The sequence below is a fragment of the Sus scrofa genome, chromosome 3 (genome assembly GCF_054392235.1).
Source record: "Sus scrofa isolate SSC_HxYL_T2T_F1_AM1 chromosome 3, Sscrofa_HxYL_maternal_Yorkshire_Landrace_v2.0, whole genome shotgun sequence".
Lineage (NCBI taxonomy): Eukaryota > Metazoa > Chordata > Mammalia > Artiodactyla > Suidae > Sus > Sus scrofa.
Window position 1 is genome coordinate 138,055,848 of NC_139385.1, and position 13,984 is coordinate 138,069,831.

Below are 13,984 nucleotides of genomic sequence, written 5' to 3' on the forward strand. Positions count from 1 at the left end.
CCAAGAAGACTCTGATCCCACTGCGCCACAGCAGGAACTCCTGATTTTAAGCGACTTTTGGCAGGAGTCCTGTCTTACTTTAATCTTTGTACCTGAGGATCCAGCACAGCGCCTCAAACATACTAAGTAAGAAATGGATGCTTAATTTACTGAGCTCCACATTATCTGACCCTGGAAAAATAGCGGCCGTTTGAAAAGCCAGCAAGATATGGCTTCAGAACCCCGCACGGCCACTTAGCAGCTCTACCACCCTGGTCTCCTTTCTCGGTCTGTCCTGATCTATGAGTGGGAGTTGTGAAGATTCGAGAAAACACACTTAAAGGGCCTGGCCCTGCATAGGGCTCCATAAATGCTAGCAATCGTAGACGCTTCAATCAACAGTTATGATAGTGACAGGTGCAGTTTGCAGTGACAGTTTGCCAGACGGGTTTGAAAGAGGATTCTATTATACATACATTTACGACAAGAGCCACCTCTGGGCAGCTAGCAGCACCCTCCAGAACCCATGGGGTATCCGTAGGGCACAAAGACTGCCTTAGGCTTCCTCCCCTGGGAAGCGCGGCAAAAAGTCCACTCTTTTTGACATAAGAAGACTGTAGGTCTCTTGCTCCTCTTTCATGTTTGTTTCATTTTAAAATCTCTCTGCCATCTGCCCAGTTATCACTCCCCCCCCTTTCTATCAGAACCAGGGGGATGCCAGATTTCCTGCCCTGCTCCTCACTCGAGAGCACGATCAAGTCTGTACCTCTCCACGCCTGAACATTTACTTCTTCATTTTTCTTTATATATATATATATATATATATATATATATATTATGGCCACACCTGCAGCATATGGAAATTCTCCAGTCAGAGACTGAATCCGAGCAGTTGAGGCAACGCTGGATCCTTTAACCCACTGCCCTGGGACGGGGATTGAACCTGAGCCTCCACAGTGACCCCCGCCGCTACAGCTGAATTCTCCACTCTGCTTGAAACGCCAAGCCTACACATTCAAACCATTGCTGTAGTCTTCTTAGATGTTGAAGACAAAACAGGAAGAATCTGAGGATCTGGGAGAACAATTTACGAGGATCCAAGTGTGATGATCCTACTTTTTTTTTTTTTTTTTTCCTGGTCTTTTTAGGGCTGCACCTGCTGCGAATGGAAGTTGCCAGGCTAGGAGTCAAATCAGAGCTGCAGCTGCTGGCCTCTGCCACAGCCACAGCCACACCAGATCCGAGCCGCCTCTGCGACCTACACCACAGCGCACGGTAATGCTGGATCCTTAACCCACTGAGCGAGGCCAGGGATCTGAACAGCATCCTTATGGATACTAGTCTGGTTCTTAACCCACTGAGCCACAGCGGGCACTCCAATCCTCCACCTTTGGAAGACAATGCTAGCCAGATAGACCCTCCTCTCCCACTCATTCTGTCCTGTGGCTCTAGGTCACAGGCACCCCAGTTAATGCGAGGCTATGGGTGAAGGCTTACTCCCGGGCTGATGCTCGGCAGCTCTACCTGCTCTTCCCCTTGGCCTCCCAGATGACACTGGCCCCACCCCAGCTCATCCCCTCCTTTCTCCTTCCCGGGAATTTTACCTTGAATTCGGGAATGGTGAATTTGGTGTTATAAGACAGGTTGGACTTGGAGGTGACCGTGTGCATCCTCTCCAGCGCTTGTAAATTTTCCTTATCGCCAGGGGCAGAAATTAACCAAAACTCCGACATGTTTCCAGTCTTCTTTTATCCTGTTACTGACCAGAAGAGCCCCAGCAACACACCCCAACAGAAACAGGAGGAGACAAGTGTCAAATGTCTCTTATCTCTTCACCACTCCCTTCCCTCAGAAGGAATCCTCTCCTTTTTTCCCATTTCTCATTCCACCGTCCAGCTCAGGATCTGTAGGTCCAAGGACGGCAATCTGCCTTATCTCCACTTGGAAAGCCCTCGGGTCTTCAAAGTGATTCCCAAGGGATCCTCCTTCCCTGGGGCGGTTCTGCCGGGTTTTGCACAGCGGAGGACCTATTCTCCACCAGCACAAACCCCACCGAGGACACCATAAAACGGGGGGACGGTAAGCTGGACCTGGGAGTCTTCTGGATCGTCTTCCCTGCTGCACCTGCTGGGATGCAGGAAGGGAGGGCAGAACCAGGCACGTCCATACGAGGCGTCCTTGGCAAACCCAGACCTTAAGGGGCCATCCCTGAGGTTGGTGCTAGCTTTAAAAAGGACTTCAGAGGAGAGGAGGTCGGAGGCGGGGGTGGGGCAGAGGGAGGCTGGTAAAGTCGTCTTTCCAGGCGACTAAGTGTCTACTCTGCAGAGGTGGGTCCCTCGCTGGGTCTGGCTGGGAGTTTCTGCCCAGCGCCTGCGCCTCTAAAATCGATTAGTTCTGCTCATCCAAACGTGTACACACCCACACCTTTCCCCCTCGGCCTGTTTCTCCCTTTCACCCCCTCCCAAAGCGTCTCCAGAAGGCTATGAAAAAACTAGGATAACAGCCAGAGACCCTCGTGCAAGCGTTTCTTGTTAACCCCCGTCGACCCCACCCCCAAGACAATCTAAGTCCCTCCTAACCTCCGGCACACCGAACGAACGCACTTCCTTTCGCTCTGGTCGGCTGATGGCCTGGGGACAAACTGGCACAACCTGGGGAGATGCCACCTGCCCGGTCCCTGGGAGGGCACAGCAGAGGCTCTGGTGCTCTGGTTCCCTGGTTCCCACGGAGAAAGGTGGTGGGCTCTGGACGGCGTCCGTGGGCCGAGGCGACGCGGGGACCAAGGGGACGCGGGCGGCTCGCACTGGCCCCGGAATCGCGACGCGCGCCCTCTCCCCCCGCCTCCTCGGGTCCCCGACCCGCCGCGCGTCCTTACCGGGAGCCCGCGAGGAGCGGGCGGGCTCGGGGCCGGAGCGCACAGGCCGGCTCCCGGGAGGCAGCGGCTTCGGCGGGGCGCCCCGCTCCGAGCTTTTATCCCGGCGAGAGGCGTCCCCGCCCCGCGGGACATTTGCATGCCCGGCCCCCCGCCTCCTGCTGCCCCCGGGCCGGGGACCCGGGGCCGCTGCGGCCACCGCGCGGCGCGAGCGGGCGGCGGATCCAGCGCTTCGGGTCCTCGCCAAGATCCCCGAGCCCCGACCCGCCGGGCTGGGTACCGGCAGGGTTCTGGGGAGCATCGGACTGGGGTCCCCAACCTCACCGGGTAGCAGAGCGGACATCAGAGAGGTGCCGGCGTAGGTGCGGCGAAGCACTGGGGACTGGGGCATCCGCCCTCCGCGGCTGCCGTCCCGTGTCTCTCCACCCCCACCCCATCCCAGAGAGTGACAGGGGACAGGGTCTCGCAGAGAATCAGCGAGCGACAGAACTAACCTTTGGCAAGCGACGCTACAGGTTCACGTATGTTTTGGAACACACACCTGGGCAAAGGAACAAATCTTCGACGTGGGCGTGAGCTTGCCCTTGGTTGCCAAGGAAACGCCCCACTGCCCGACACGCCCATCTCCCCTCCCACCCCCGGGCCGAAACGCCCTGTGTACAGGAGGGATTTAAGCAGCACCACTGGGAGGTCAGGATTCTTGCTGTTTGAAAGAGAGAGGGAAACCCCAGACACGGATGTGTGAGTGTTTTTTAAAAATGATAGCTCTAAAAATTCCTTCTCTCTGGAGTCAAAGAGGAAACTGCCATGCAGCCTTCTCCGTGGACATAGCTTCAGCACTATCTGGAAAGATCAAACTCTCAGAATTATTCTTGGGGGGGGGGTTATTGAAGAAGAAGTTGGTCTCCCCCTTTATGAAACCAACGAGACTGGCCACCTGCTGTTGAGAAAGGCTTTAGAATCCTCCGGAAGAGGAGTGAGGTGCTGGGATGGAAAGCCCCAGATGCAGGCCGGAAAGGTGACTTTTAAGGTCTCGGCAGGATGGCGCTGCAATCCAGTTGTGGATTTGGGGTTGGCAGATTGGAACTTCCCGCACCTGCGCTGCACATCATGGAGATTGGGACACTCGGGTGCATTAGTCAGTCCTTGCAACATCTTCCTGGGGGAGGACACCTGAAACCCAGGCATGAGGAAACCCGGTGTGTCCAGGAAGATGAAGTGGCAATTCCAGGGAAGGAGTGGCCTGGTCAGGCATTGACGCAGGGTCTCCGATGTTGGACTTTACTTGGGAATGCCATTCTGCCCAGCCAGGAAAAATAGACTCCTAGAGCTGGGAGTGGACCTCACGTAGGCACCAGCATGGCCGTGACCTCGGATGTGGCTGAATTGCCAGGCGACACGCAAGTGATAAAAGGCAGAGCTATGTTTGGAACTCAGGCCTCTGATCCCAGCCCCATGTCCTTCCCACCGCTCCCAGCAAGCCTGCAGGCCTGGGTCCTACCTCTAGAGAGAGAGCCCATGCTTTCTGCTTCAGTGCGCATTTTTCCAGCCTTCCACATTCAGAACCTGAATTCACATGTGGTGACCTGGCTTTTCAGAGATTGGCTTTTCATTTCTTTTTCTTCCTTTTTTTTTTTTTTTTTTTTTTTTTTTTTTTTTGCCTTTTTTAGGGCTGCACCCATGGTATATGGAGGTTCCCAGGCTTGGGGGCGAGTAAATTGGAGCTAAAGCTGCCGGCCAACATCACAGCCACAGCCACAGCCACACCAGATCCAAGCCGTGTCTGCGACCTACACCACAGCTCACGGTAATGCTGGATCCTTAACCCACTGAGCAAGGCCAGGGACGAACCCATAACCTCAAGGTTCCTAGTCGAATTATTTCCCTTGAGCCACAACGGGAATGCCCCCAACTTCTCTTATGACCTTCCTCTTTCTTTAGTTTCCTCTGATAAGCTTATTTCATGAAATAAGAGTCCAACACCAAAAAACTCCTGAACATCTGATGAAGAAAAGAACGAGGACTCCGTGTTCCTTGTCTGACTTGAAATCTACAATCTTTCTGGTTTTTCACATCTTAAGTTTCTCGTTAAGGACTGGAATTTACAATAGTTGGTATCTACTGCTTCAGGGGTTGCTTGACTTTTTTTTCAAAGAAATTTTTTTCCCCACTTATAAAGGCAATACTATATTTTTTATAAAGAATTTGGGGGTGTTCCCATCGTGGCGCCGTGGAAACGAACCCAACTAGGAACCATGAGGTTGTGGGTTCAATCCCTGGCCTCACTCAGTGGGTTAACGATCTGGCGTTGTGGTGAGCTGTGGTGTAGATCGCAGACACGGCTTGGATCTGACGTTGCTATGGCTGTGGTGTAGGCCGGCAGCTACAGCTCCGATTAGACCCCTAGCCTGGGAACCTCCATATGCCGTGGGTGCGGCCATAAAAAGAAAAAGAAAAAAAAAAAAAAGAATTTGGGGAACAGATAAAAGTATAAAGAAAAGTAAAAAAAAATCACATGCATTTCCATGATCTGAAAATAACCACTGTTAATATTCAAATTCTCTTTGCCTTTTCTAAATGTATATTCATATACACAAATCTGGACTCTAAGGCATGATTGAGACTTCGTGTTATGCCTAAAGTCTGGCATCCTTCCATGGATTGTTTTTTTATTTTTATTTATTTATTTATTTATTTATTTTGTCTTTTTGCTATTTCTTGGGCCGCTCCCGTGGCATATGGAGGTTCCCAGGCTAGGGGTGGAATCGGAGCTGTGGCCAACGCCCTACGCCAGAGCCACAGCAACGCGGGATCTGAGCTGCGTCTGCAAGCTACACCACAGCTCACGGCCACGCCAGATCGTTAACCCACTGAGCAAGGGCAGGGATCAAACCCGCAACCTCATGGTTCCTAGTCGGATTCGTTACCCACTGCGCCACGACGGGAACTCCATAGATTGTTTTTTTAAAGATTAAAAAAAAAAAGATCATTCTGTCTTACCAGTAAAGGATAACCAAATGTCATTACCAGTTTACTGCAGCTCAGAACTTGAGTCAGATTTTGCATTTGATTTCAAAGGCAAATAAAGAGATCTTGTTGGACAACTTACATCTTGAAAAAAAAAGAGAGGGAGGGAGGGAGAGGCAAAAACAACACTGTCTTGCCCAAGGGCTTTTTAATTTGCAGTTTTCAAAGAGAGCATACTTGTCAGTTTTGAATGAACGCGTGTCATTTCCTAAGTTTCCCTGTAAAGGGAGATCAGTTCTTAACACAGAGAAACAGGGCAACATCAACCAAAAGTTGTGGATGGAGTTCCCTGGTGGCTCAGCGGGTTAAGGACCCAGCGTTGTCACTGCTGTGTCTTGGGTTCCTGCAGTAGAGCCGTTGAAGCCCTGGCCTGGGAACTTCCGCCTGCCCAGGCGTGGCCAAAAATAAAATAATGCAAAAGAAAATATAGACTTTTTAAAAGTTGTGGAGCCCGATCCTTGGGGTACTAGGAGAATGTAGAACAGCATTCCTGCTCTATCTCAGAGGAAAACCAATCATCAACCTGAAAAAGCATTTAACACCCATATTCCATTTCTCCACCCCCGCCCCCCCCACCCCCCACCCCATTTGCAAATTCTCTGAAAGCTGCAGCTGAAGGACCGAAAGTTTAAGTGCCTTGACCACCACCACTTTTAAAATACCCCCAGGTAATGAAAAAGGGCTCAGAGCTACAATCCTGAAAGAACCTAGCGCCTGAATAATGCAAATCTCTTCCTGGGAATCGAGGCAGGGGAGGAAATGCCATCAGGCTTGAATCATCTCTAGCTGATTATGAATTTGGCTTTGGCTAAGTATTCCAGAAATATTTCTGCAGCGGCACTGGTTATACACAGGGCCAAAGTCTGTGCAAAACGGAACAGTCCCGTCAGGTTCGGGAACCAGAAGGGTAAGGCTGGCCTCTTTGGTCTGTTGTCTCCCCGCCTCTCCCAGACGGTGCCCTTTTGGGGTCTCTTTCTTCCTGCATGGAGACAGCTCTTTCCAAAGATGCTCTTTCCAGAAGACGCATAATTCCGCCTCCAGTTGGCTCAGGTGGATTTTTCTAGGCGCGGCTGAGAAACACCCAGGGAAGTTTTGTGAGAGGGACAGCTCTCAGGCGGAGAAAAATGTAAACCGAATTGCCCCTTGAGTGTCAGTGTGGTGTTGTAGAAACGGATTAGGCTCTGGAATCCGATTAATCAGGTAAGCTGCTTAGCCTCGCTGAGCTGCAGGGTTCCCACCGGAGAAAAGAGGGCAATTGTGTGCCTTTCAGGCGTGTTCTGAGGATGAGAGAATAGCAGCTGAGGCACCAAAGACACCCAGGAACTGCTCAGCCAGCCTTCCTTTCAGCCCCCACCCCCCTTTCTTAGCTGGTCTTTGGGGTTTCATGTGTTATGTTCTGCACCTCTTTTTTTTTTTTTTTTTTTGCATTTTATTTCATTTATTTATTTATTTGCTTTTTAGGGCCACACCCGCAGCATGTGGAGGTTCCCAGGCTAGGGGTCTAATTGGAGCTACGGTTGCCAGCCTACACCACAGCCCCAGCAACGCAGAATCTGAGTCGCATCTGTGACCTATACCACAGCTCACTGACACGGTGGATCCTTAACCCACAGAGCGAGGCCAGGGATGGAACCCGCAACCTCATGGTTCCTAGTCGGATTTGTTTCTACTGTGCCGCAACGGGAACTCCCTAGAGCAGTTTTAGATTCACAACGAAACTGAAAGGAAAGTGCAGGATTCCCATATATCTCCTGCCTCCACATGTGCATGCCCCCCCATTATCCCCATCCCCCACCAGGAGGCCGTATTTGTTACTGTCCCTGAACCTGCACTGACACATCATTGTCACCCGAGGTCGCAGTTTACATTAGGGGCTCATCCTTGGTATTGCGTATCCTAAGTACAGGGATGGATGAAATATATACTGATGTGTATCTATTATTATAATTGTGTTATACCGATTCCTGAATTCCTTTGTGGCTCAGCAGGTTACCAATCTGCACTGTCACTGACTGTGGCTCGGATCACTGGTGCGGTGTGGGTTGTTGGGTCCCTGGCCTGGGTACTTCCATATGCCATGGGCGCAGCTGCGAGAAAAAAAAAGAAAAGAAAAGAAAAAAAGAAAAGGAAAGAAAGAAAAAGATGAGCCTTCTTTTTTTTTTTTTTCTTTTCTTGCCCTTTTTAGGGCCTGGGGCATATGGAGGTTCCCAGGCTAGGGGTTGAAAGAATCGGAGCTGCAGCTACCAGCCAACACCACAGCAACACCCCATCCGAGGTGTGTCTTCAACCTACACCACAGCTCACGGTATCACTGGATTCTTAACCCACCGAGCAAGGCCAGGGATCGAATCCATGTCCTCATGGATGGTGGTCGGATTCGATTCTGCTGAGCCACGAGGGGAACTCCCAGATGAGGCTTCTTAATCTGGAGTCTCTGGCAGCAGGGGGGACTCAGAAGCCCCTTGATAGTATTATTTGCAAAGAAAGAATCCTGCCTACGTGTAAGGTGCATGTATTTTTTCTGGGAGGAGAAATCAACAGAGAACCAAGGGACCTGTGACAGCTCCCCCAGCCCCGTCCCAGGTCATAAACCTCCGGTGTAGGGCGAGGAAGGATCGGGCCCAGAATGGAGTCTTGCAGACAACAAAAAAGAAGGGAGGTCTGAGAAAGGACCCGTGGAAGGAGCCAGGAATTGAGGGTCCTGCAAGCCCCGAGAAGGGGTGATTCCAGAGGAGAGCGTTGAGGGAGGTTACCTGGGGCAGGCAGCCCCTGGGCTTATGGGGGGGGGGACCATTTGGGAGGAAGAGGTGAGGGACCAGCCGGGTGGCCGTGGGTTCAGGCAGCAACTGCTCCCACCTGCACACACGGGGCCCGACGAAGCCGGAGTCCCCCCCCCCCGCCCCAGCTCTTCTCTCCTGTCCTCTGGAATCTGGGCGATGCTAAAATTTCAGGCCCCTCATTTCTCTGGGAGAACCCTATTTGTAGTGGGTTTTCCCAGTTACTCTCAATCTCATGACCCCTTCTTACCTTCTTCATGGAACTTTAAACATATGTGAATTTCAGAGTTCCTGTGGTGGCTCAGTGGAAATGAATCTGACTAGGAACCATGACGTTGCGCGTTCGATCCCTGGCCTTGCTCAGTGGGTTAAGGATCCGGCGTTGCCGTGAACTGTGGTGTAGGTTGCAGACGCGGCTCGTATCCCATGTTGCTGCGGCTGTGGTGTAGGCCAGCGGCTACAGCTCTGATTGAACCCCTAGCCTGGGAATCTCCATACGCTGGGGGAGCAGCCCTAGAAAAGGCAAAAAGACAAAAAAAAAAAAAAAAAGTGGATTTCTCATTTTTATTTACCAACTTCCTTGCCTATGACCTGCCCTCCCCACCAGAAGGAGAGCTGCCTGAGGCCGGGGCCTTGCCTGTTGTGTCCCCGTGGTGACCCCCTGAGATGAGCAAGGCTCAAGCACACGGTGGGTGCCCCACGGTCAGGGGAGCTCGTGTGTACCCGGTCAGGATGGGAACACAGCGCAGGGGGTTTGGAAGGAAGGGGAGGGGCGGGGAGGTGGGGGGCGGAGCTGGGTTCAGAAGCAAGGATAGAAGGTGATGGGGGCTTGTTGGCCTGCTGAGGAGAAGGACCCAGAGCGCCAGTGCGAAGATAAGGAAAAGCCTGAAGAGGCATTCCCCTTGTGGCTCTGTGGGTTACATAAGTCAGAAAGAGGAGTTCCTGTTGTGGCTCAGTATTAACGAATCCGACTAGGAACCACGAGGTTGCGGGTTCCATCCCTGGCCTCGTTCAGTGGGTTAAGGATCTGGCATTGCCATGAGCTGTGGTGTGGGTCACAGACGTGGCTCGGATCCCCCATTGCTGTGGCTGTGGTGTAGGCTGGCGGCTACAGCTCCGATTCGACCCCTAGCCTGGGAATGTCCATATGCCACAGTTGTGGCCCTAGAAAAAGGCAAAAAGACAAAAAAGTAAAAAATAAATGTCAGAAAGAGAAAGACAAATACCATATGATTTCACTTCGATCTGGAATCTAACATACAGCACGGAGGAACTTTTCCACAGAACAGAAACTCATGGACATGGAGAGCAGACGTGTGATTGCCAAGGGGCGGGGAGGGAGTGGGATGGACTGGGGATTTGGGGCTAATAAATGCCAACTATTGTCTTTGGAGTGGGTAAGCAAAGAGATCCTGCTGTGTAGCCTTGGGAGCTATGTCTAGTCACCTATGATGGAGCCTGATCATGTGAGAAAAAGAAGGCATATATGCATGTGTGACTGGGTCACCTGGCTGTACAGTACAAAACTGACAGAACACTGTAAACCAGCTATGATGGAAAAAATAAAAATCATTATAAAATAAAAAAAGCAAATGTAGTACAAAGATTGTGTCTATCAGCTCTGTTCTTGGGAGACGCACACCAAAGAACACCATAGAATAGCATTTGTGCCTGTCATTGGCTTATAATACTTGTACTGTGAATTTCTATATTCCTTTAAGATGGCTGAGAAGACTGCTTATTTCGTTTTGCAAATAAAGATAAAAGAACAACAACAACAAAAAGAATCCTACTAGCGTTCAAGAGGACATGGGTTCCATCCCTCAGTGGGTTAAGGATCCGGCGTTGCCGTGAGCTGTGGCTTAGGTCACAGGTGCAGCTCTGATCTGGTGTTGCTGTGGCCATGGCGTACGCTGCCAGCTGTAGCTCTGATTCAACTGCTAGCCTGGAAACTCCCATATGCCGCAGGTTCGGATCTGATAAAAAAAAAGCGTATAACAAATTTTTTTTTTTTTCCTGGGCAGGTAATATATTCCCATGCATCACAGATAAAAACAACATCAAAGGCTGTACATGGAGAAGTCTCCCCTTTTGCTCCCCCAGCCAACCCCCTCCCCAACCCCACTTAGGAAGCTACTTGTAAGAGTTGCTTGGATAAATTTCTGGGGCTTCTTGATGCGAGCACACACAAATTCCAGCATATATATATACATATATATATACATATATATATATATGTATATATATATGTCTTCTTAAAATTTTTTAAAGTTTAATTTTATTATTATTTTAAAAATTTTTACCAAGACAAAAAGCCTGGAGATAACGCGTGGGGGACATAGGGAGGTCTCGGGTGAGCACAGGGGGTGGGCTGGCCTCAAACAGGACACTTCACCTCCTTCTCCTCCGACCAAGAAGAACAAGGAGGTAGAGGGGTGAGGGGTGCGTAGGGGGGTCAATTCACCGACTGGCAGAATTAGAAGCCACATGACATCCGAAGGTAGCTTTCCTTGAGGTCGGAGGCAAGGTCATGCATGTTCAGACTGAAGACTGCCAGGCCCAGGAGGAAGCTCCAACAGAAGAGCAGGTGCAAACCCACCGCGGTGACTGTTTATCCGTATGTACTGCATCCCCCGCTAGCGAGGAAGGCCTCTGAGAGCAGGGACCGGGGCTGGCTTCGACCCCTCTGTCCCCAGTGCTGGGAGCAGTCCTGGCCCAGGCTTGGGGCTCAGTGCATGGGTGTTGAAAGCACGCGCCCGAGCGGGTGAGGGGCAGGAGGGAAGGGGGCAGCCAGTGGGCGGCACTGCGGGGCCCTCTCAGCCCTGCCGAGAACCAGAGGTAGGTGGGGACGACTCAGCATCAAGCTCGGGGCAGCCAGGGCTGCGCAGGAACGAGGCGGGGACAATTTAAGGAAAGAGTCGGGCAGGAGAAGCCAAGGTGCTGACGGACAGAAGTTCAGGCAGTCGGGCCTGCAGGTGAAGAGGCCAGGTGGGGGGAGGCAATAGCTGGGAAAGCAGAGGGTGTGTGTGTGTGTGTGTGTGTGTGTGTGTGTGTGTGTGTGTGTCCACGCGTGCTGTGCCGTGGGAGTTGGGCATGGGATACTGGCAGTTAAGCTGTCAGAGGTGGGGCGGTTTCAGGTGATGACAAGGTGCAGGGTGCGGCCACAGGAGTGGGCGGCTGCAAGGACAGAAGGGAAGGTCCTTGGAGCGGAGGAGCCTTGTGGCCAGGGATGGACGCTGCCCATGGGGACACTCGGGCCACCCCGTTCGGGCTGGGGAGAAACACTGCAGTGAAGCCGGACGCCGGAGTCCTCAGCAGGAAGGGGAGGGACCAGATGAGGAATTTCCCTCTCGCATCTCCATTCATCCCGGGAATACCTATCACTGATTTGCTCCGCCTTCCCCGTGAACTGGCCATGGGGGTCTTTCCCTGAGGGGCTCTGACACCCCTAAGGACCTGTCACCACGCCTGTCGGTCTCTGCTTTCCGGTGTCTCTGCCCAGGAGGGGCTTGGGCAGGGGTCTGCTGGAGCCTCGGGGGCAGGGGCTTCACCACTACATGGAAGCATCTGGTCTGGTACCCAGGGTTCCCCTCGGATGTTCTCAGTGGAGGGCTGGGCAGGAAGAAGGAAGGTGACCCCAGGGAGCAAGTTTGCCCTCGATGTTGGCTCCAGGGAGCCCTGAGGCTCTGGGGTCGGGGGTGGGGAGAACCAGAGCTCCCTGGAAGAAGAGGCGTGAGGGAGACCGGGGCCCAGAAGAGGAGGGAGAGCGCCGTGTGGGCTGGGCTGGGCTGTGCTGGCTGGAAAGCCCCACTTTGTTTTTTTGTTTGCTTGTTCGTTTTTGTCTTTTTAGGGCCACACCTGCGGCACACGGAGGTTCCCAGGCTAGGGGTTGAATCCGAGCTGCAGCTGCTGGCCTACACCACAGCCACAGCCACAGCCACACCAGCTCCTTAACTCACTGAGCGGGGCCAGGGATGGAACCCGAATCCTCATGGATACTAGTTGGGTTTGTAAGCCCTGAGCCACCACGGGCACTCCTATAACATTCCTTGAAATTCCCTAGGATCTCGGATGGCATGCCCAGCCTCCACGTGGGCACCATCACTGCGTCCCTCTTGCCAAAGGAATCCACCGAGAGAGAGAAGCAGCTTGAACAGATCAGTCCATTTGCTACCGTGCTACCTACCTGCCCTTCTAAAAGGGACCTTTAGGAGTCCCCTTGAGGTGTAGTGGGTTAAGGATCCAGCATGGTCCATCCAGCGGCTGGGGTGGCTGCTGGTGGCGTAGGTTCGATCCCTGGCCCAGGAAACTTCGCATGCCACAGGAGCAGCCAAAATTAAAATAAAATAAAATAAAATAAAATAAAATAAAATAAAACAAAAAGGACCTTAAAAACCTCCTTAAGAAAATGCTGTGCAGGAGCCTCATTTGCAGTGTAGGGAGACACCTCTGTCCCTCCCGCTGTGTGCAGTGGCCAAGGGGCGTGGATGCTCCCTCCGCTGGCTGCAGGCTCTCAGTGGAGTGAAAGGACAGGATGACATGACCAGCCACTTCCTCCACACTGTCACCTGCGCTTTTCTGCCTCTGCCTGCAAATGTCTCCCCTAGGGCTGCCAGCTATTTGCAGGCCCTCAGGATCAGGCTGAGGAAGGAACATTCCAGAGCACACGCTTGCCTGCGGACCCACAGAGATGGCTCAGAAACAAGGTCTCGAGGGAGTTCCCGTTGCGGCTCCATAATGAATCTGACTAGCATCCATGAGGATGCAGCTTCAGTGGGTTCAGGATCCGGCGTTGCCATGAGCTGTGGCGTAGGTCACAGGTGCAGCTCGGATCTGGGGTTCCTGTGGCTGTGGTGTAGGCCGGCAGCTCCAGCTCCCATTCGGCCCCTAGCCTGGGTACTTCTGTATGCCACAGGTGCGGCCCTTAAAAAAAAAAGAAAAAGAAAAAAGAAAAAGAAAAGGCACAGGTTCTAGGGACCCGGATCATCTCCAGAGCCGACTGCAGGCTTAGCTGGTGTGGGGTGGGTGCGCACCTGAGCTGGGGGGTTCAGGGTAAAGCCTGGCCACTCCAGCCACCCACAGAGGGGCCTGGTCCCCAAAATGCTGGCTGCGCAGTGCTGGGATCAGAATGGAGGTCAAGCATTCGGAGAAGCTGGCATTCTTGATGTCAGATTCTAACTTAATACCGCTGAGGTTACTGAGCACAGCGTGGTTCTCAGAATCTTAGTTTCGGCTGTCGTATCAGATGTTGATGAATCAAGGGTTTGTGGCCATGAACAGTATTTACTTATTGAATAATTCCATGTCTGATTGATATGTTTATTAAATG

General features: G+C 52.3%; 1 protein-coding gene across 19 annotated transcripts in view; it reads right to left on the reverse strand.

The window, feature by feature from the left end:
- Positions 1-3,431, reverse strand: part of ATP6V1C2 (ATPase H+ transporting V1 subunit C2) — a 50,390-nt gene extending 46,959 nt beyond the window's left edge. For 5 of the 19 annotated variants that reach the window (XM_085019975.1, XM_085019966.1, XM_085019974.1 and 2 more), the window contains exons 1-2: positions 2,559-2,925; positions 1,584-1,738 (exon numbers count right to left, since the gene is read on the reverse strand). In XM_085019975.1, the coding sequence (XP_084876101.1) occupies positions 1,584-1,712 (129 nt within the window). In that variant the 5' untranslated portion in view covers positions 1,713-1,738; positions 2,559-2,925. Of the gene's footprint in view, positions 1-1,583; positions 2,104-2,558; positions 2,926-3,345 lie in introns of those variants that run through there. The other 14 variants (XM_005655276.4, XM_003125387.5, XM_021087842.2 and 11 more) reach the window with 12 other exon arrangements.
- Between the last annotated feature and the right edge of the window lie 10,553 nt (positions 3,432-13,984).